The sequence below is a fragment of the Lissotriton helveticus genome, chromosome 9 (assembly GCF_964261635.1).
Source record: "Lissotriton helveticus chromosome 9, aLisHel1.1, whole genome shotgun sequence".
In the NCBI taxonomy this organism is placed as follows: Eukaryota; Metazoa; Chordata; class Amphibia; order Caudata; family Salamandridae; genus Lissotriton; species Lissotriton helveticus.
In genome coordinates, this window is record NC_136070.1 from 649,628,316 (window position 1) to 649,651,916 (window position 23,601).

The following is a 23,601-nucleotide window of genomic DNA, read 5'->3' on the forward strand; positions in this document are numbered from 1 at the left end:
ATACAAATCTATCACCAGACTTTCCTCCGCTACAGGGTTGCGAGGTTCTAGCTCGATTCTCATCAAGATATATCACAACCTTCACAAATCAGAGGGGTGATTTACTAAGGTTTTGCGTCGTGTTTGCATCGCAAAAGTGACGCAAACCAGCGCACAATCTTTTTTTCCTGATTAACATTCCAGAGCTAAATTTGTTTACCGCTGAAAATAACGTAAAAGTAATGCGAAGCAGTTCACTGCGCTGCTTCGCATTCCTTTGCTCTGTGGGGGCGTGCCAAGGGTGGTGCATGGGCGTTCTCATGCAACTATCCAAGGTTTCTCACGCTAAACCAAATTTACTAAAAACAGTAGATTGAGTTTAGCATGAGAAAAATACGCCCTTTTCAACTAGGCGCAAGGACTTTGCATGTGTGCTGCACTGTGCAGCACGTATGCACAGTGGAAAAAGCTTTGCATTGTTCCTAGCATACTATTTTGTACAGGAATGGTACTCTTCCTGTACAAAACCTATGCTACACTCATGCACACAATAGCGCTGCGGCGATAAGGTGTGTGCATGGTGAACTGCAGCTGAAATCAGCACCTGTGCAAGAGAAAGGGGAGGAGAGAGCCATATCTTAAAAAATATATCGCAGCGCAGCCTCGTGGGGGGCTGAGCTGCGTTCCGCGACTCTTTTGTAAATCTACCCCCGTGACTTCAATAAAAGGCCGTAAGTCCCTAATTCCGCGCTTCCTACAGGGCATGCAATCAGACATATAAAAAAGTTCCCAGTTATTCAGCTTCACAATTTTATGCCATACACTTGCATCTTCAGCTCTGCTCAGCCATCAGCCGAGAGCCATTGTGGTTTTCCTCACGTTGTCCACCCCCAGTGCGCTCTGGGACGCTTCTCTCCAGACAGTGGCTCCAGGCTGTTCTGCCCGGCAGACTATGAGGGCCAGGACTCTCCTACCGAATACAGATGAGACAGCCATCTCCGCGCGCGACCCATGGGCACCGATCGCAGGAGCGCCGGCCTGCCACAAACGGACCGTGTTTGGGATTTGAAAGCAGATAAGCGACTGCTCTGGGATTATATTGCATTGTAATTGCATTTATATAATGCTTGATACCCCTAACGAAGCGATGAAGCGCTTTTTCGGCTAGTAATAGTCTACCCCGGAACCCAAAAAGGATTCGTTTTGAATTAGTATCGGGAAATATGAAATTAATTTGAGCGGTGGACATGTTAGTCTGTTATTTGGATTGAAAAGGATAGTGGAAGGATAGAGGAGGGAAGGGTTTGCATTTATATAGCCCTTAGTACCCCTGTCGAGGCCTTGAAGTGCTTTTTCGGCGAGTAGCAGGCTACTCTGTAACCCTAAAAGGATTAGTGGGGACATTTGTATAGGGGAAAGTGAAAGTAATTTGAGAGGTTTTTGGGTGGCAAGGGATTTTTTTGTGTTTAGGGTGGGCATGGATTTTGGGGGTGGTAAGGGAATTTTTGAGGGTTTAGGGTTGGTATGGGTTTTTGAGTGGCATGAGAATTTTAGGGTTTAGGGTGGATATAGGATTGTGGACGGTAGGAGAATTTTTAGGGTTTATGTTGGGCATGGGGTTTTAGATAGCAAGGGGATTTTAGGGTTGAGGGTGGGTATGGGTTTTTGGTTGGCAAGGACATTTTTAGGGTTTTGGGTGGGTATGGGTTTTTGGGTGTCAAGGGAATTTTTAGGGTGGGTATGGATGTTTGGGTGGGAAGAGAACCTTTAGCGTTTTGGGTGTGTATGGGTTTTTGAGAGGCAAGGGAATTTAAAGGTTTAGGGTGGGCATAGGTTTTTGGGTGGTAAAAGAATTTTAGGGTTTAGATTGGGTGTAGATTTTTGGATGGCAGTGGAATTTTTAGGGTTTAAGTTCGGTATAGGTTTTTGGGTGGCAAGGGAATTTTTAGGGTGTAGGGTGGGAATGGATTTTGGGGCGGTAAGGGAATTTCTAGGGTTTTGGATGACTGTGGATTTTTGGTTGGTAAGGGACTTTTTAGGGTTCAGGGTGGGTATGGGTTTTTGAGTAGCAAGGGAATTTTTAGGGTTTAGGGTGGGTATGGATGTTTGGGTGGCAAGACAATCTTTAGGGTTTAGGGTGTGTATGGGTTTTTGAGAGGAAGGGATTTTTAAGGTTTATGGTGGGTATAGGGTTTTGAGTGGTAAAGGAATTTTAAGGTTTAGATGAGGTATAGGTTTTTGGGTGGCAAAGTAATTTTTTTGGTTAAGGGTGAGTATGTATTTTTCGGTGGTAAGGGAATTTTTGGGGTTTAGGGTGGGTATGGCTTTCTGGGTGGCAAGGGAATTTTCAGGGTTTAGGGCAGAGGTCTTCAAACTTTTTGATGCCGAGACCCCCTTGTAAAACATTTTTAGGCATAAGGACACCCTTCTGACAAAAGTTTCTAAAAACTGGTACTCCTCATCATCAACAACTATCGACAACCATAAATGAACATGTTAGACCTCATCACATCCATCCATCCATCATTCATCCACCAACACTTTCACACATTCATCCATCCATCCTTCATCCATCCACCCTTTCATCCTTCCATCTATACATCCATCCACCCTTTCATCCTTCCATCCATACATCCATCCTTTACCCATCCACCCTTCCATCCATCCATCCACCCATCATTCATCCACCCACCTTTTCACACATCCATCCATCATTCATCCATGCAACCTTTTATCCATCCATACATCCATCCTTCATCCATCCACCCTTTCATCCTTCCTGTCAGGTTTCACCGCCTTGCGCCTGCCTTGCCCGTTTTCGAACTACATGTCCCATGATCCTCCGGGGTTTTTCCAGGAAGTATTTCTGTGCTGGAAAGACGCTTCCGGGTGCTTGTTATTCTGAGCTCAGATCCCGGCGTGAGAGCGGCTGCTCTGCGCGCCAGTTCCTGTTTGCTGTTTTCCTCTCTCGTTTGAGTGGTGAGTCGGGTGTCTGCCAGGAGAGATCGAGAGATCATGTGGGGCATCGCTCAAGGTAAAGCCTCGTCTGTTTCTGTGTCCCCGTTGTACTGCGTTAACTATTGATACACGGAGGAGACGTGTATGAGCAGTATCTGTTTGCAACCTTGTTCGCTATTGTGGTGGGAGCCTACCAGGGGGTCCTGGTGCTTCTCACGTTGTTACATTGCTCATTCCATACCGTTCTGAGTTTAAGAACGGAGCTGATAGCACTTTGGAGGCGCTGTAAAGCGGAACACGGTGGCGGTCGAAACCACGTGTTACCGCTATCATTTATATACGAACTGTGTTATGAACTAGGAGTGGAGCGCGGTAGTGAGGATAACTACGCGTTACCGCTTGTATTTACTTACATCTCTGGTATTAGAACACTGTGGTGGTCGCAACTACGTGTTCCTAGATACAGTGTTTGTTTGCTTCTTTAGTTTCTTTTCTCAAGACTGTAAAGGAGCGGAGTGTTGTGGTTCTTGCCTCCCACACACTTCCGTATCCTGTTACAGTGGATTGTACCATTATTTATGCAACACCTCATGGCTCTGAATGTACAAGGCGTCCTTTAACCTGTCTGGGGGTATGTAGTGTTTGTTGGTTGTTGCCATCCCATTCTCATGAGGAAGGTTTACAGAGCGCATACTTCATTCACTTGTTTGCTTACTGTTTCCCATAGGATTTCCCCCTGATTGTGTTGGAGGTCTTATTTTGAGTTCATGAATCAGGTCCCAGGTTTTCCTTTCATTCAAATGCAGGTATATACATATGTGCTTTACAGAGAGACTTTATGAGTGTAGCACTGTGGAAAGTACTGCCATTACTGAATACGTCTTGTTTCTTGTTACAGGTATCCTTTCCCTGCAGACCCTTTCCTTTTCCCTTCCCTTGCTTTGTTATTTTAGTTTGTTATTTTTCTCCCTCGCCTAATGGCTCGAACACCCTGTGTTTGTACTTCAGGGTGTTGGTGACATTTGGAGGTGGAACCATTAGTGCAACAACTGGATCCCGTGGAGATAAACCTGACACTTCCATCCATACATCCATCCACCCTTTCATCCATCCATACATCCATCCTTCATCCACCCACCCTTTCATTAATCCATCCACCTATCATTCATCCCCCCACCTTTTCACACATCCATCCATGCATCATTCATCCATGCAACCTTTATCCATCCATAAATCCATCCTTCATCCGTCCACCCTTTCATCCTTCCATTCATACATGCATCCTTCATCCATCCACCCTTTCATCCTTCCATCCAAACATCCATCCTTCATCCATCCACCCTTTCATCCATCCATTCACCCATCATTCATCCACCCACCTTTTCACACATCCATCCATCCATCATTCATCCATGCAACCTTTTATCCATCCATACATCCATCCTTCATCCATCTAACCTTTCATCCTTCCATCCAGACATACATCCTTCATCCATCCACCCTTTCATCCTTACATCCATCCTTCATCCATCCACCCTTTCATCCATACATCCATCATTCATCCACCCACCCTTTCATCCATCCATCCATCCACCCATCATTCATCCCCGCACCTTTTCACACATCCATCCGTGCATCATTCATCCATGCAACCTTTTATCCATCCATACATCCATCCGTAATCCTTCCTTCCATCCATCATCCTTCCACCCTTTCATCCTTCCATCCATACATCCATCCGTAATCCATCCACCCTTTCAGCCTTCCATCCATACATCCATCCGTAATCCTTCCTTCCATCCATCACCCTTCCACCCTTTCATCCTTCCATCCATACATCCATCCGTAATCCATCCACCCTTTCAGCCTTCCATCCATACATCCATCCTTCATCCATCCACCCTTTCATCCATCCATTCACCCATCATTCACCCACCCACCTTTTCACACATCCATCCATCCATCATTCATCCATGCAACCTTTTATCCATCCATACATCCATCCTTCATCCATCTACCCTTTCATCCTTCCATCCATCCATGCTTTATCCATCCACCCTTTCATCCATCCATCCACTCATCATTCATCCACCCACCTTTTCACACATCCATCCACCCTTCATCCATCCACCCTTTCATCCTTACATCCATCCATCCTTCATCCATCCACCCTTTCATCCTTACATCCATACATCCACCCTTACAACCTTCCATCCATACATTCATCCTTCATCATCCACCCTTTCATCCATCCATCCACCCACCTTTTCTGTGGTTCTCTCATGGGGGTGAGGGGGGTCAGTATCTCTCTGCCTCTTCATTCTTCTTCCTCTCTCATGGGAGGGCATCCCTGTGCCTACCTGCTGGGGGGGGGGGGAGGGTAGATAGGCTGTAACAACATCTCACCCTGAAGAACAGACTCTCAGGCACATTTCTCCCGCACAGGCGCCTGGTATGAGGGCTCGTGGGACTTGAACCAATGGGGTGGGAGGACCTTTCATCGTGCTTTACTGGCGGGACCCACAGGCGCGCAATGTCCATTGAACTCAAAGGGCTACAGCTTCCTCCCCCAGCCCGCCCCCCGCCCCTCGGCTGAGACAGCTTCAGGGACACACACACACACAGCCACACACACAGCCGCACCCGCACTGACTACTTCACAGGTCTTTAAAAGACCTTTTACTTATTAATGAGGCTTTAATGTTTTTCACCCCTCGGTGTGAATTAGGCCTCCACCGTGAGCACCCTCAATCAGCCTGACGCCACTAAGGCAACCCATGCGTTTCAAGGAACTGCAGGCTCTGACAGAATCTGTGACCCCCTTCCCAGGACTCCATGACCCCCCCTGGGGGTCACGCCCTACAGATTGAAGACCTCTGGTTTAGGGTGAGCATTGATTTGGGGTGGTTAGGGAATTTTTAGGGGTTAGGAGGAGTATGGATTTTTGGTGGTAAGGGCATTTTTAGGTTTTAGGGTGGGTATGGGTTTTTGAGTAGATGGGGAATTTTTAGGGTTTAGGGTGGGTATGGAATTTTGGGAAGTTAGGGAATTTTTAGGGTTTAGGGTGGGTATGGGTTTTTGGGTGGTAAGGGAGTTTTTAGGGTTTGTGGTGCTTTGGGGTTTTGGGTGGCAAAGGCATTTTAGGGTTTCAGGTGGGTATGGTTTTTTGGGTGGCAAGGGAATTTTGAGGTTTAATGTGGGTATAGGTTTTTGCGTGGTAGGGGAATTTTAAGAGGTTAGGTTGGGTATATGTTTTAGGTGGCAAGGGAATGTTTAGGGTGGATATGGGCTTTTGCGTGGCAAGGGAATTCTTAGCATTTATGTTGGGTATGGGGTTTAGAGTGGCAAGGGCATTTTTAGGATTCAGGGTGTGTATGGATGTTAGGGTGGTAAGGGAATTTTTATGGTTTAGGGTAACTATTAACCCTGGGCGAAGAACTACGCTCCGTTCGCGGAGCTTGCGGAGTTTTGGCAACTCCGCGTTCTACGGAGAACGCGAAGCTGTCGATTACTCCGCGATCCGGTGCGTAGCGTAGTTCTCGCGCGCTGAATAACATTATCGCGTGCGCCGGGGTAAGTTTGCGCGATATTTGACGCGATCACGCACTTTGGCAGTGCGAACGAGAAGATGAGTTCCCGAACATGTCTAACACACAGCTATCTCGAGCATGCAGGCAGCGCCCCGAACACGCGCACCGCACTCCCGAAGACGAAAAACGGCGCGCGAACGGGTCTAGCAAGCTACTACGCATGTCCGCGGAGCTACGCGAAGGTCGCGGAGTGCAACTGCGTCTTCGCGTAGCTCCGCGGAGTGCGGCTCCGCGAACTACGCCCAGGGTTAGTATCTATGGATTGACTGGTAAGGGAATTTTTAGGGTTTAGGGTGGGTATGGGTTTTTGAGTGGCAATGGACTTTTTAGGGTTCAGGGTGCGTATGGATGTTTGGGTGGGAAGAAAATTGTTAGGGTTTAGGGTCTATGGGTTTTTGAGAGGCAAGGGAATTTTAAGGTTTACGGTCAGTATAGGTTTTGGTAAAGGAATTTTTGGGTTTAGATTGGGCATAGGTTTTTGGGTGGTACGGGACTTTTTAGGATTTATGTTGTGTATGGTACCCATTATGACACACACACACACACACACACACACACACACACATATATATGTGTGTGTGTGTGTGTGTATATTTATATATATGCAAATCACAATTGTACCTCCGTCCGCTTTCCAGCGTCGTACATGCTGCTTCGTCGAACAAAGGAACCACGAACCACAATCTTCAGGCAAATGATTTATTTACTGCTGTTTTATATATGTGTGTGTGTGTGTGTAAAAGACTTACATTTTCGTGGGGAAGGCATCCGTGGTAAAGGCATATCCATTGCAAAAAAAATTGACTTTCGTTGTAATGCCATTTTTGTTGTAAAAACAGCGCTGTAAGCTGTTCGTTATAAAAAGGTTTTTGTTCTTTCGCCATGCATCTGCTTTTATGGGATCACTAACACATGATAGTCAATAACACATGATCGGGGATAAACTCGATGAATGTATAAATAAAATACCTTACTGGTAGAAAGTTTTTGTCTAATTCAGGGCCGTTCCCATATTTTGTATTCATATAAAGATAGCTACTGCACTTTGCATCAATTTCACGGAGGTTCTTAAACTCTAGAAATTTGTTGGCCAACCTGGGTGCTGCTGTGTGTTTGGGGAGACATTCACTGACATAGCAGAGGGGTATTTTAAGCTTAGAACTCGGTACTAGGTCAGAAAGCATGGACTGTTTGACAGCACTGTGATCATGTGTGACACCTTTCGCCAGTCTAGACTTTTTAGCCAACAGCTCATTGCACTCTGCGGCGACACAACATTCTGTCCTTGATAGACAGCAGAAAGAGGACCAAATAAGTAATCCAGCAGCACTCTTCTCTTGGAGAAGTAGGTTGGGTGTGAAATCCTTTAACTATTAAAACCACTTAAGCTGAAAGTGTACTTGGGTGGAATGACTGCAGGTGTTTGTTTGTTTGTTTAATGAATAAGGGATAATGACCACCATTACTTTCACAGCTCGGTAATGCATAAAGTTGCATTATCAACATTACCATGATGGTATGATTGAGCCATAAAGACTTGCCTTACCGTAGACTGCTAAAAAATCCTTGCGAGTCAATATATGTGTTGCCTCTGTTTTATAAATGGTCACATCTGCCTACTCTCTCCCTGTTTTAAAGGTTACAAAATCAGAGACAAACACAAATGATATAAACAAGGAAACTAAAGATATAAAACAGATAAAACTAAATGACACTGGAACAATAACGACTCCTCAACGCCATTGATGTAATGGTATATGATGATAAGTTCATGTGAGATAATACTGGCAGTTTGTCTTCTTTTTGTCCGTTGAGTGTCTACGACAAACCACATATAGACCATAAAAGCCACTTCAAGTCTATGTATACACCAATGTATCTACATGACTATTAAAAACCGTATGCCGTTTTAGAGAGTGTGACCATAGTGAAGTGTCCCCTCTTTACGACTAAGAAGATATTTAAAACCAATGTTAGGGTAAGTTAACATGATTGGAAAGGGTTTACACATGTTCCATTACATTTACTCTGTCTGTTACAGTTTGCTTTCCATACAGAACATAACGTGTATTTGTAAAGCGCACGTTCACCCATAGGCATCTTGGCTCTGAATAACAGATGTTTATTGTTACTCACGGTACTCATTTTATCGACCTCATATGGATGAAAGGCTGAGTGGACCTGCTGGGGTTTGAACCTGTAATCATGAGGTCAAACACAGGTACCTGCAGTGGACACATATATCCAGTGAGCCGTCAGACCCAGACCTCATACCACACTCTAGAATTTCACTGTGTACGTTGGCTGTGAACATTTAGTGGAGTCGAATGATTTGAAAATGTTAATAGTTTAACAACCCTTTTGCATTTATATCGTAGGTTTAGGTATATACCCCAAAATCAGGTAGAAAAGCCTTATGTCGCTGCACTATATGTATGCATGACTTTGAAAGACTTGTAGAAATGGATTTGCACAGCCCTGACAAAGGCCACTGGTTCAAAGGAGCACCTAGAATGGCTGAAACATGTAGGTAAAATCATAGTTATTATACAATACATTGGTTTTAATAGGCATCCTATAATCATTTTTAATCATACCTGGGGTACCCACTAAATAAGAGATTACTTTCAGGTTTACGTTGGGGTATTATTGACATATCTTGATCCCTGCAATTATTCCACCAAACTATATTTTGAACACCCACAAAAAGGTGAGTCCATCTAAGTGGCTTTTATCTACCTGGATGGGAAGAGGACACCAATAATGAAGCATTCCACATACATTTGTGAAAGAGGTGTCTTTTTTCCTATACTGTTAAATATTTCTGATGTTTTAGAGGACTAACAACCAATATCTTTTGCACTCTGTGAGATAATGAAACAAAACATAAGATTGAGATAAAGGGGAAAGGAGTGTATGGTGGTGGATGAAAGAGGCACGAAGTGGAGTCAAGACTAGGTTGTTTTTGTATTCATCATCCCCTGCAGCGGGCTTGCGAGAAAACTTTGGACCCCTGCACTTATTCTTTTAAGTAGCACGGCAAATGACATTGCCACTTCCACTTGCCACTGGTGTGGAAATATTTTTGCTTAGGGACATCAGAATTGGGTGCGTTTATCAGTCCTCTTTTTTTGACCACTTGCTCCCAAACCAGAATTTCCTAGTTAATCAGAAATTCTACCTGAGCCAGAATGTATCTGCAGCAGAACACAGCTTACACACCATAAAACTACCTCCCCATCTCCCTATGCACAGATAAAGATGCGTCTGCTTGTTCTTCTCTGTCAACTAACCCACTGTAATATTTTAGAGGTTGTTAAAGGAGAATGGCTCAAAAAAGATAAATTTGATACAGTCTCGTATTCTTTTCAATATAAACGCTTGGCATTTACAATGGCCAATCGTATACGCTGGGAAGCCTTCAATATATCGTCATTTTGTTTTGCATTTGATCATTTCATTGCATGCAATGTACATATGACTATCAGAAGGGGATTAAGCATGGAATTTTTTTTAGAGTGTTGTAAAGATACATTAACGAGAAGACTTGCCTGGGAAGATCTCGAAAGAGCTAGTATTCCTAAGGACTCCAAGAGCTTTTGGGAAGTCATATATCGCTCCCTTTTTTCAAATGATGTAAGGCGTATGGATTCGATAATACCGGGGGAAGTTTGGGAATCCTATTTCTTAAACATATTCAACCCAATTGGTGTCTCACTACAAGAGCAGAGAGATGAAACAGTAATTAACTTAACTTACAAACTGCACACCAACTTTAAGTGAGGTTGAGAATGCTTTGGCAAATGGTATTTTCACGAAAGCCCCAGGCCCTAATGGGGTGCCCTTGGACTTGTTTAAAAGCAATTCTCAAGTATGGGTACCCTTGATGGTTAATGTTTTTGAAGCAGTAATAGTTAATTGTATTCCATCATCATGGAAAAAGGCAGTAGTAGTACCCTTATACAAAAAAGGCAATAGGAATGACCCTGTATGCTACAGGTCTATTTCTTTAATCGACGCCACATGCAAAGTCCTAGGGAGGGTAATTCTTGTACGCCTGGAGTCATGGGCTAATGCCGCTAGACTCATATCTAATACACAATATGGCTTCAGGAGGGGGATGGGAACAAATGTACAGTGCTTCAACTTGTCCCTGATTATGGGTAAGTACATGAAGGCCGGGGGGGGGGGCTCAATTCACCTGGCCTTCATGGACTTATCCAGTGTTTTCAATACAGTAAATCGGGGAAAGTTGTGGACACTAATGGAAAAAATGGGCTTTGAGGAAGCTCTTATTACATTGCTGCACAGGTTGCATGCGTCCACCACTGTTGCCATCCACTATGGTCCTGAGGGAGAGAAGACTAGGCCCATTGTTTCTACAGAGAGGTACGCCAGGGCTGTATCCTGGCCCCTTTTTTATTCCTCTTTTATACAAATGGTTTGGGGTCATTCTTTTTAGAGCAGTATTTAGATTTTCCAAGCATAGGAGGAAAACCAGTTCCCTTGTTGTCATATGCTCATGACACGGTCTTGATAGCTTTAACGGCCAATAGCTTCCAAAAAGCCCTGAATTTTTTTTCTGACTTTATGATGACATTAGACCTAAAAGTAAATTTTAGTAAATCTTTTATCATGGTATGTGGTCCAAACCAAACAAAAACAAGAACATTTGTTGTGAAGAAAAAGATCATTGATAAGGTGCCCAATTTTACTTATTTAGGGAATGTTTTTAATAATAAACTGAATTGGGACCATCTGATTGTGGCCAGGGTCCAATACACTAGTAGAATAGTAGAGAACTGTGCCGCTTCGCTTGCAAGCTGGGACATAAGCCGGTAGCAGAAATGTTAACCCTATATAAATCAAAATGCCTGTCAGTAGCCACCTACGCGGTGGGAGTACGGGGACATTATAAAAGCAGCCAGATACAAACTTTGGAAAATACATTTTAAAAAAGATTTTTATTTATTATTATTTTTTTTTAATCCTCATTTGTGTGCATAGCTCCAATCTATCAAAAACAAGAAGTAAACCAACACAGAGCAATGAGCCAACTGATCGTATACTGTGCCAACTCAGCTTATAACTGGTAGGGGAAATTATCTAACGGAAGGAGAAGCCAGTTCCCTTTAGCACTGTATACATTGACCAACCTTGAACTCGCTTAGGATGGTACCTCAGTTGATAGTGCCTGAACCATCGAGACCCCATTGGAATCAAGACTGTTAGTCTTGATAGCCAGGATAGGCAATGCTCACATTAATCATAGGACCTGGGAAAAAAAAAAAAAAAAAAAAAAAAAAAACCCAGGTAAGATCTCTACAGAAGCATTGCCCAGAATGCTCTAGTATTCGGATTTCCTGCCCTGGCAAGGTCAAGTTTAGAAATTTGAAGGAGTGATGTTCGCCATTCATGCGCTGTAGGTGGTTGAGCATCTTTCCAGTGTCTGCATATCTCCCTGCGTGCCGCAAGGATGGAATAAAATATCAATCTTGTTGCAGCGTTGCGGGTTTTATTTCTCAAACCAAATATAACTAGAGCGAGGTCTATAGTGATATGTTCACCCACAGAATGTGACAGCTTATTTTTAATAGCTTCCCAGTATTCTAATAGACTTGGACAATCAAAAAACATATGTGTATCCGTGGCAGCGGCTAATCCACATCTAGGACATAAAACTGGACCAGTTAATGAAAATTTTGTTAATCTGTGAGGAGAATAGTATGCCCTATGCAATGTAAAAAGGTGGTTCCTACGGAGCCAAGATGGTTTAACTAGCTCCCAAAGCAATGAGCAGGAAGAAATCCAGAGCTCATCCACATCTAGGCCTGGCATTAGTTCTGCCCACAAATTTGTTGGTAATTGAAAGCTGACATCTATTTCATCAATTATTTTGTAATACCACCGCGAGATTTCTTTTTTTGCCACTGGGCTGTCTAATAAAGAGGTTACCAAGTCACTAAGGCCTCCTATAGGCTGCGTGTTACGTCGCATTGGCTGACCGTTGTATGACTGGGCCCAACTGGAAATCTGAATGTATTTAAATTTTGACAACTCAGGGCCGACTTTGGTAATAAGATAATCCCAAGGGAGTAAAGCCCCGTCCATAAACAGATCATCCCAACAATAGATACCAGCTTCTATCAGGGGGTTATTAAGGGCGTCTATTGTCCATAAGGGAGGGGCGGGTAAATTCCATATCGGAGCCCTCGCTGAGTAGTAGCCAATCTTTATCGCTTGCGTAACTTTGTACCAAGTAGATACACAACCCTTTAGAACTTTCAGTTTTATCTTTTTGAAAAATTTGGGGTCACTGAACTTAAACAAAAAACCGGCATGATTAATTCCTTCGCATTCCAATAAAATAGAAAAAAGAGGGCCCATCCCAGTAGACATTGGGGTTTTAAGCAACATACGCATGTGCGTTAACTGGAACGCCCATGCGTATATTTGAAGGTCTGGTCCAGCCAGACCTCCCTTCTCCCTCCGTCGTCTAATTTTTTTCCACGAGATTCTGGCACTTTTGTTGTTCCAAATAAAACTGGTAATAGCGCTCTGTAGTTTAGAAATTAATTTTGGATCAAAATAAAGTGGAATTGAGTTAAATAAGAAAGAAACTTTCGGTAAAATGCTCATCTTAACCAGATTAAGCTTACCCAGAACAGAGAGCGGGAGATGGGACCAATCTCTCATGAGTTTCCGGCACTCTGCAGCTACTTTATTAAAGTTAAGAGAAGCAATTACGTTGATATCCTTAACTATATTCACCCCCAAATACCGGATTTGGCTTTTGAATGTACCGTTATTATTAGTTCTATTACAATTCCAAGACATTGACTCAGTCTTGAGGGCGTTAATTTCATACCCGGACACTTTCCCAAATGTAAGGGCCTGTTCAATTATTTCTGGGTATGCCTCTTCATAGTCTGTGGAAAAAATCATAATATCGTCTGCATAAAGTGCCACCTTCTTATCCCAGCCACCATAAACAAAAGGTTTGATGAGTGTGTTATCCCTAAGAGTCTGAGCAAATGGCTCTATATATATGTCGAAAAGAAGGGGGGACAGGGGGCAACCCTGTCTAGTTCCTCTCATGATCTTAAAGGGCTCTGTCAAACCTCCATTAATTAGCAGTGAAGCAGAAGGATTACGATATAAAAGCTCTACTGTCCTCCGAAATCTATCCCCAATGCCGAACCTCTTCAAGGCCTCCGATAGGTACAGCCAATTCACCCTATCGAAGGCCTTGGTGGCGTCCAGAGTAAGAATAATCAGTGGAATTTCCTCCTTTATAGCAATGTCCATTGAGCCAATCAATTCGTATGTGAGCTCGCAAAGCTGTCTCCCTTTTATGAAACCCTTTTGGTTCGGAGCTATAATATCCGAAGCTACCACACCTAGCCGATTAGCCAGAATAGATGTAAAAAATTTATAATCGGCATTTAGTATAGAAATGGGCCTGTATGAGCTACAGTCAGAGACAGGTTTACCGGGTTTCAGAATTAGAGTTATAGTGGCATTATTCCATGACTCCGGTGGTGTTTCGCCCTCTTTAAGAATTTGGTTAAACAGAGTGGCCAACACTGGTGAAACCTCCGAGATAAGTTTTTTATAAATCTCGCTAGGCATCCCATCTGTGCCAACCGCCTTCCCACTCTTTAACTTCTTTATGGCCTCCTCCACCTCCACTATAGTAATTTCACTGTCCAAGTAGCGAGACTGTTCTGTTGTTAAGGACGGAAGAGATATGCCCTCCAGCCACTTAATTATGTCACAGTGATTGGGCCTGAGATCGTCTTGGTATATGGTTTCAAAGAAATTCCTGAAAACTGTTCTGATTTCCTCATCCCTAGAGAAGGTCCCTTCCGCTGATGTGACCGAGCAGATGTTATTGCGCGCCCGATCAGATTTTATTTTCCAGGCAAGTAGCTTACCTGCCCCCTCCCCATATTGGAAATGTGAGAGTTTACTTGCCTCCCATCTCTGCATAACCCGCCTCTCCAGAATTGCTGATAATGAAAGTTTCAACCTGTTTAATTCTGCTTGTTTAACAGCAAGGGTTATATTTTCTATGGGATCGATGTTATCTATGTCGTTTTGTACTATCAAAATATTTCTTTCGATGGAGGTGACTTCGTCTGTGTATTGTCTACTACGGTAGGCTACTTTATTTTTAATAAGACCTCTAAGAGTACACTTGAACGCGTCCCAAATTATCCCTATGGGGGCTGTATCCTTATTGGAATTAAAAAAGTGGCTTGTTTCAGATTGTAAAAATACAATATCCTCTGTTGAGGAGAGAAGGGATCTGTCGAAGGACCATATTCTAGTAGGAGGGTTCGTAGCGAGTTTTAGTACTAATTCAACTGCGGAGTGGTCGGAGAGATGTATTGGAGTGTATTGTGTTAAGATAATATTTTCAGCTAAAGCTCTACTTGTGAGAATGAAATCGATTCTAGACCTGTGTCTATATTTCCAATTTCTAAATGAAAATGCTTGCCTTTGACCCTCTTTAAACCGCCAAATATCTATATAGTCATATTGATGCATCAAGCCTAGCAGACAGTTTCTAGATTTGGAAGTGCTTTTCTGCCTACTGTTAGGGGATTTATCTAAGAGTGGATTCAAGGTTATGTTAAAATCCCCCGCAATAATCACTGGATCTGGGAAACTAAGCAAGTGACTAAATAGAGTTTCCAGTGTTGAAGGGTCATCAATGTTAGGGCCATAATATCCCACAAGTGTTAACTTGGTGTCTCCTAATTCTATTGCAGCGATAGCCCATCTCCCTCCGGTATCTACTTTCTGCTGTTTAATTTTAAATATGACAGATTTTTTGAAAAAGATCGAGACCCCCCGTGTGTTAGAACCTTGTGTTGTTGAGATGGATGACTCTATCCATCTATTCCTACGGACCAAGTCGCGTATCTCACTCTCGATTAAGTGAGTCTCCTGGAGGATAATGATTCCCGCATCAGTATCTCGAAGATATTGCATAATTTTATTGGCTCGTGGTTTGGTGCGGAGACCATTAACGTTCCAGGACAACATTTTTAAATTACTCATTAGATTGTACAATTAAGGTGTTTGTCAGGGCTGGCTGTGATAAGAAGAAAATAAACAATTCAAACAAATTATTACAATATATCTTAAGATGAGAAGAGACCATTGTGTTGAAGAAACTATATACATAAAAGGATTGGAGCTCTTTACTAAAGATGTGATTTTGCTCCCCTACCCCCCCATGCCCACCCTGGGAAAACCCCGTACTCACCAACCGGAAAAACTTCCGGAAGTAAGTGCCCCTAGCTCTTCCCCGTCTCGTCACCTCGTGCCTTTAATATCTACAAAGTGTCTCGCCGTTACATGGCTATATTAATTGAGTGTTTGTGTTTTATTTAGTTTGTGATTTTTTTTTTCCCCTCTTTTCTCCTTTATCTTTCCCTTTATCCCTTCTTTCCCACTTCTTTCCCACTTTTTTTTTCCTTTTTACCCTTTTATTCACTTTAAGTTTTTTTTTTTTCTCTCTTCGAGGTTGTATTTTGTAACCATATTAACCATATTAATATTAATATTAATATTCACTGACACCTCCACCTCCACAAAACATCCACAGAGCTACATGGCGTTCTAAAATTAAAGGGCCAATAACGTTCTTTGATTCATCTAGTTATGATAGTGGTAGTTTTCAACAAATCTTGGTATCACTCCCTTTGCTTCTTATTGCCAAAGGCTAACAGGAGGTCATCTGCAGCTTGTACTGATCTGATGTTGTGCATTTTGTTGTCTAACATGATTTTAAGAGATGCCGGAAACCCCATTTGTACTGTAGCTCCAAGCTTACGAAAAGCGTCCATCCTTTGTCCGAGCTCCCATTGTTTGTCCAAGGTGAAGCGGGACAAATCTGAGCGGATCTGAAAATTATAGTCTTTATATGTTTGCGACTTAAACTTAAGAGCCTGGTTCAAGATATGTTCTTTTAGTGAGTAGGTAAGGAAGTTTACAAGGATTTTCCTCGGCTTGGTCCGCTGGATATTGCGTCTAAAAGGATCCCGGTGTATGCGCTGAATATCCGCTGCTAGCTCCTCAAGAGATTGCGAGAGATTTAGAGTTTCTTTCAAAAGAGTAATTATGTAGCTCTTAATATCCGCACCTTCACTCCCCTCAGGAATATTCAATATGCGTATGTTATTCCGTCTTGCATTGTTCTCTAAAATCTCCATTCTTTCTGAGAGGGCTTGATCTTCTTTCCTTAGTTTTACAATATCATCAGTGGTGCCTTCAGCTCTCATTGATATTTGGCCCACCGTCTCTTCTAAGGCTTGAGTTCTTAATGTCAAGTTACCTAGTCTCTCATCAAGAGACTCGCAAAAACTCCTTATCTCTTTCTGATTAGAGGCTGACTCAGTGAAGCCTTGTTTAATTTCTGATGACAAAGCCGCAAACATTATTTGTACTGAGGCAACTGATATTGTATCTGCACTAGAAACAGCCGCATCACTTGATTCTTGAGGAGTTCTTAGAGGGGTTTCAGATAATATACCGGCTTCAAAATTATCTTCGATGTTGGTATTAGGGTTCTCGATCTCGAGAGCATTCCTTCCATCTGCTGAAGAGATGGGTGGTGACAATACGTCCCCTGTCTTCAAAGTTCCATCGTCTACTGTGGCTTGGAGTGCTAAGATTGAAAGGGCTGAGCTCTCTGCCTCGGACTCTCTCAGTGTGCTTGGTGTACTCTCCTCTAGCAGTGTTATGTGGGACAGATCAATATTAGCAGTTTGATTTTCATCTATCTCTATGGTTTCCATGATCTCAGTTCCGAGTTTGGAAATGCTGTCGCTAGATTGGACTTGTTCTTTTCCAAGGTTCAGAATTTGAGGGATCGCCTTGAAATATGAGCGCAAAGAAGGGGTAACTCTAGGGCCAAGAGCTGTAGAGGGATTCGCTTTTGAACGTTTCCTTCCCCTTTTAGCTTTCACTTCAATCGAGAGGTATGAGGATGTTTCCTGATCTGGTTGCGGACTTTTTCCTGATTGAGAAAGTTTTTTCCAAGTCTCTTCCTTAATGTCTTGAAATGTGCCTTTCGCTCTCTTTTTCCGAGATACACTAACCCCCGCTAAATCTTTTACTACGCTCTTTCCCCTTAATTTCCTAACGGATTCTGAAGCACTCATGTGTGCCTGAGTTTGGCTAAGGGACACGCTATATGCTCTGTAGTTAATCACCACATTCACACTTTTTATTGTACTTACAGTAGGAGTTACAGAAGACTCAGAGGAAACAGAAGACTCAAAGGTCCTGCCCTTTGGTGTAATGCTTGCGTGCAGGGAAGAAAAATCTCGTATTTTTTTTGCTGAACTACTGGGTCCAATTTCAGGTCACAAGTAGCAAAGGCTCCGTTGGCATGTATGGTGCAACCAACGCCGAGAAGGCTCTGTGCCCGTTTCACCTTGCGGAGCCCCAAAGCAGCTTGCCTCCACGGTTGCAGCAATGCCGATGTGAACACTCCATCCGAAGGGTGTTTACTTCCGCGTTCTTCTACCTGGCCGCTGGGGTTGGGGCTGGAGCTGCCGAGGCTGCTTAGGCTGCCACACCCTCCCTCCTGATCGCGGCAGGAAACGCTGCAGGAAACGCCAAGAACTCGGCACATCGATCTCAGGTAATTTCAACGCCAATAGGCGTTTTAAGTTTTGCAAAAGCCTGAAAATAGCCGGGTAATAATCCCACAAGCTACTAGTGACGGCGAGTTTTCCTTCAGCTAACCGCTAACAGCTAGGCATCTAAAGGCGAGACGGAGCGGAGCACTGCCGCAGTCAGCCGACTGCCGCCATGTTTTCCCTGAAAATGGAACTGTCAAAAAAAAAAAAAAAAAAAAAAAGATTATTGATGATTGATTGCTGATGGGGCTGGATTTTGTGGAAGATAGAATAATATTGCACCATTGATCCTATGGGGAAAAATTTGGACCTCAGAGGACTTATTATTCTCTAGGAGTATTCTTAGAGACTGTATGCACCTTGACAAGGCTCTGGCTATCCCTTGGCTTCATTACGTTAAAGATACTATTAACAAGTTTGGCTTGGGGCACTATTATGATAAGCTCGATTGTATTCAACCGAACATGAAATTGATTATAAAAAACGCATATTATGCTGAATTAAGTACGTCTAATCGGGATCGTGGAACATTAAATAGTGTAGATGGATCCCCAAGCCATCGGCAATTTTATTTGTCTTTTACTATGCATGTACAATCGCGTTTCCTCATGACCAGATTTTGTCTTCGCACATTGCACTTTTTTGTGGCTTTTCCCAAACAGGCAAGTTGGTGTGAGAGACTGACTCCTTGTCCTTGTAATAATTCAGCCCAACAGAGCTCTATGCACTTTATGTTTTTCTGTATACTTTACGAAGATCCGAGGGCACATTTTATTAAGCCAGTTTTGAAGGAAATCCGTCCGTGTTTTTATCAGGAGGGATTTAGTTACTTACGATTCTTACCTACTGCTGCTATTTGTAGTGATGTGCTTACCTTCTTTAGAGTTGCTTTATCAATTAGGAAACGGTATGAATTGTAAAAGAAAATAAAGTTTTACGTGATTTTGCAATATATTTGATATTAAGAATGATAGGATGTTCTGATTTTTTTAACATAGAACTTGTGCTGGGGGAGCAAGAGCCATGGAGGAGGAGGTGTTTTTTAAGTTAGACAAATTGTACATTGTTTTAGATTTTTAAACCTTGAGTCAATATATGTATTCTGTGTTTAATCTTTGTATAAGTCCTCTTATGAATGCTTAATTTTTATATGTATGTATGTTTAACTTTTATGATTCAAATGAATCGAATAAAGTTATTTGACTTGATACATTAACGTTTTTTAATTATTCACACGTACACCAAATATATGCCGATGTGCAGAGTGTAATATGCAATTTATTACCATTGATGAGAGTACAGAGAAGCCATGCCTTCATGGGAAGTGGCCCTCATGTCAATCATAATGCCCCTCACCCAAAATTGGTAATAAATAGCATATATCTCTCAGCACATCAACACAAATTGCTTATGCCATGCGGTTTGATTCATGTTTATAGAAAAATTCCCAAGACCAAACCTCAGTCTCCCCAAATAACGGAACCTGGATATACTGAAACATATAACAAGTGGTTCCATGGGTCTCAATCAAGATTACCCATGAGATTGAAATTCTTTCCAAACGTAGTCATCTACAAAAATCACAATTTAATATTCTTCCAAAAAGGTGGTAGAAAATTAATCGATAAAGTACAGAAGGCGCAGTGCTCATAAGTGTAATGCTGAGACAATTAAAATATGATACATAGATCCATTTTGGGAATACACAATTTAACATTTTCAGTACAGCATAAATACTGTTCAGGAATAGAAACTATTTCATATTAGATGATCCCCACTCCAGTGTCAACGTTTCTACCCACAAACTAATTTCAGTGGGTCTCCTTATTACAAACATCCTTCTGACAAACCACCTCTCTGCTGTGTATATTTTGCCCTTGTAGAGATCTTAGTCAGGCTCAACAACGTTTCCTGCTTATGGGGTAAGACCTCGCCATAGGCACTAAATCAATTGGACGCAGTAACAGAACAGTCTCACATCCGCTCATTTGAGTCCTTCTGTATGTGTTGTTTACCCTGCATTTACTTCAACAACTTGGTTGGGTTTTGGAGGCATTCACTTTACATTGCTCCCTAGGCCATGCATCAAAGTCTAAGGAAACATGCAACATTGTTTGCCCTGAACTCATTCAAATAAGAAAATTGATCTCCAATTACTCACATTGTCTCATCATTCTGGAATTCAATCTTCCCCATCAACTCTTGGTAGTCCTCTCCTGCCTTCGCGGTACCTTCAATGGTCTTGAAGGGTATGGCCACTCTCCCTCGAGCACCTGATGTCCTCAGCACCTTGACCCTCATGACTCCGATACTCTCACTGACATGTGTTGACTCCTTCTCAAATGTAAAGATGCCAGCATGGTCATCGTCAAAGATCGTGACAGTTGCAGTCTTGGCAGTTCCCAAGCAAGCCTTAGGTGGAGCCTCACTAGGGTCCAGGCCATGGTCAACCCATAGGACCCTTACATTGCTCAAATGGACATAGAAGTACTCATCCTCTTCAAAGATATCATCATCAATGATGCCAATTGTGATATCCTTCTGGGTTTCACCTGCCTTAAAGACCAGGGTGCCCTCTGCAAACTCGTAATCTGAGCCAGCATTAGCCGTACCATCCTCTGTTTTGTAGTTTACTTTGACCGTGTTGTTGAGATCACCACCTTTGCGGACGATGGAAATCACCAGTGAACCACAGTTCTCAAAGCACTGATATTGAGATGGCTCAAAGAAGACTTTGGTGACCCGGTCATCCTCATCTGGGCGGACCTCTTGCATACTGATGGCTTTACGAGCTTGGTCAGCAGCATGCTTCTTTAGGATATTCCCTGCTCCAATCATCATGCGGGTGGCTTGAATGCGGTAGAAAGCACGGCTCTTCTGCTGCTGAACTAAAACTTGATAGTTAGCCATTTCTATAAGTTGCTCCATGTCTTTCTCAGGATACTTCTGTTTCATGTCCTTGAAGTTCCGAGCCATATCTCTCCTGGCCTCATCTTCTTGATCTTTGCTTTCTTCTGGGATAGTAAGCATTCCATCAAGGGCCTCCTTGTGGGAGTTATCCATTTCAATGTCCATCTTGGGATACTGGCCCTCAACCTGTGTCTCGATTATAAGACCTCTGTGCTTGTCTGCCCGATATTTCTTGTGGACATATTTGTAGATGAGGAGTCGTCGGTCAGCGATCCAGGACTGCACCACACAGATGGGAAAGAAAAGGAATGTCAGGAGGCCCTCCCATACCTCAACTTCTCCAGGAGAAAAAAACGCCAAGATCAGATAAAGCCAGATATAAGCGAAGATGCTCCAGGATGCAGTCACAAAAAAGACTCTTAGATGCTTGATTTTTCGGGTCTCACCTTCAGGGACCACATATACACAAATGGCGATGATAACAAACATGTTGAAAGCAGCACTTCCCACGATGGTACTAGGACCCATATCCCCTGCTTCAAAATTGTGCCCCACTATTTCGATGATAGATAAGAGAATCTCTGGCGCAGAGGAGCCTAGTGCCATCAGTGTTAGGTTGGATACTGTCTCATTCCATATTCGAATGGTGGTCGTGCTGGTTTCACCATTGGGTTTCTTGATGGTGATCTCCTTCTCCTGAGAAGTGATGACCTCAATGGAGGCCATAAATCGGTCAGCAATGATGGACATTCCCAGGAACATGTAGATCAAGGCCACAAAGTACACAATGGCCCGAGCCACTTTATCCCCCACAGATGGGTTCTGAGGTAGCCACATGGGAAGGATCACCCCCTCTTGGCACTCGGTCGCCTCTTCACAGGAGGATGCTGTTGAGTTTATCCCATCCACACCCTCCACAGCCTCCATCTTAGCCACATGAACATGAAAGAAGACTAGGAAAAGCAGAGCAGCAGGATGCCAGAATGCGGAGCGGTAGGAGAGCCACGCCATTGTTGCCTGAAAGAAAAGAGCAAAAACATTCTAGTGAAAAGACTGATTAGATGTTTGCATGACATAACTACACCATGTAAATATATTCCTCAAGCTAACTCCAGTTAGGTAACACTAGTCGACACTTGACTTGACCAATGTCAGATTATAATGGTGATGTTAGGTTCAGAAAACAGTGATGAGATTTTCATTGCCTCGCTTTTACATTTAAGTCTTGTCTGGCAGACAATGGTCAAGTCAAATCCAGGAAAGAATTTCATTAAAGCTCTGATGTAAAATATGAAAATTATTTCTAAGTCTTTTCAAGGGGGAAATATTGGTTATATCGCGGTGTTCACACCGCAATACCTTCACAAAGCGGCCATTACAACGCAAGTCATTACAGTGACTTGCGCTGGATGGCTCTCTAAGCTAAGGAATAGTATGATTTACTATTTCAACACCTTTTCTACTGTAACGTAGGCTGGAGTTGGAATAGTAAATCATACTAATCCTAAATCCAGCGCCCTCCAGTGCAAGTGATTGTAACGACTTGCGTTGTAATGCCTGCGTTGTAAAGGTATCGCGGTGTTCACACCGCAATGTAACATTGTATATTCGACTCAAGGTGTTGTTTTACTTGCTCACTTGTCATTAGATACCTCTCAGTTTCAAGATAGGGATTCTCAGAGAGGTGAGGCACAGCGGCCAGAGTGGCTGATTCTGGAGAAGGGGGCTCACGGTTCGATCGCCGGCGGCAGCTCAGCCTCATGTGACTCTGGGCAATTGCTCACTTTATCTCCCCAACGGCCCGCAGCGCCTTGAAACCTTAAGGGGTAATATGTTCACACTTAACAAATATGGATTACTCTAAACTTGGACCAAAAAACGTAATCCAAAAGAATTATGCAATTCTGCAGCCAAGCCGTTTGCCACATAATTATAGATTTGCCACATGTGACATGATCCAAGATCTACTGCACAATTTGCAGATTTCATCAAAAATGCGTATTTGCAGGCCTTTTGCAAATGTTAACTGGTAACCATTAGGCAGTTGATTGCTGCATTCATGTGTTAAACACCAATGACTGGAAATTTTTCCCAGTTAGTATTAATTTATTGTGTTTTAAAATTACAAAATAGCAAAATATCACTGCCGCAGCAAACTAATTCGAATCGCAGTAAGCACTGGGCTACGAGGACCTGACCAGGGCCGGACTGGGAACCGAAACCGGCCCTGGCAAATTGCTCAGCCGGCCCCCACGGGGGGTGCAGAAGAGCTGTTTGCTAGGGCCTGTTTCGGACGATTTTGTTATAGGTAGCCGAAATTGCCGGCCCGGGTAACAAAAACGGGCCGCCAAAACCAGCCCCCACCCTGGTGGCCCAGTGCCAGCTATTGCCAGTCTGGCCTGGACCCGACCTGTTGTTACAGGACAACTACTGTCTCGGCAAATGGTTCCTTTTAAGATTAATTCAAATATGAAAGAAGTCATCATGGACTTGTGTTGGATATG

At 43.1% G+C, this 23,601-nt stretch overlaps 1 protein-coding gene across 1 annotated transcript in view; it reads right to left on the reverse strand.

Annotated features, from left to right (window-relative positions):
• Nucleotides 1-22,108, reverse strand: part of LOC144782903 (sodium/calcium exchanger 1-like) — a 369,404-nt gene extending 347,296 nt beyond the window's left edge. Inside the window, exon 1 of the mRNA XM_078662150.1 lies at nucleotides 20,349-22,108. Coding sequence (XP_078518276.1) covers nucleotides 20,349-22,108 — 1,760 coding nt within the window. The remainder of the gene's footprint in view (nucleotides 1-20,348) is intronic.
• Between the last annotated feature and the right edge of the window lie 1,493 nt (nucleotides 22,109-23,601).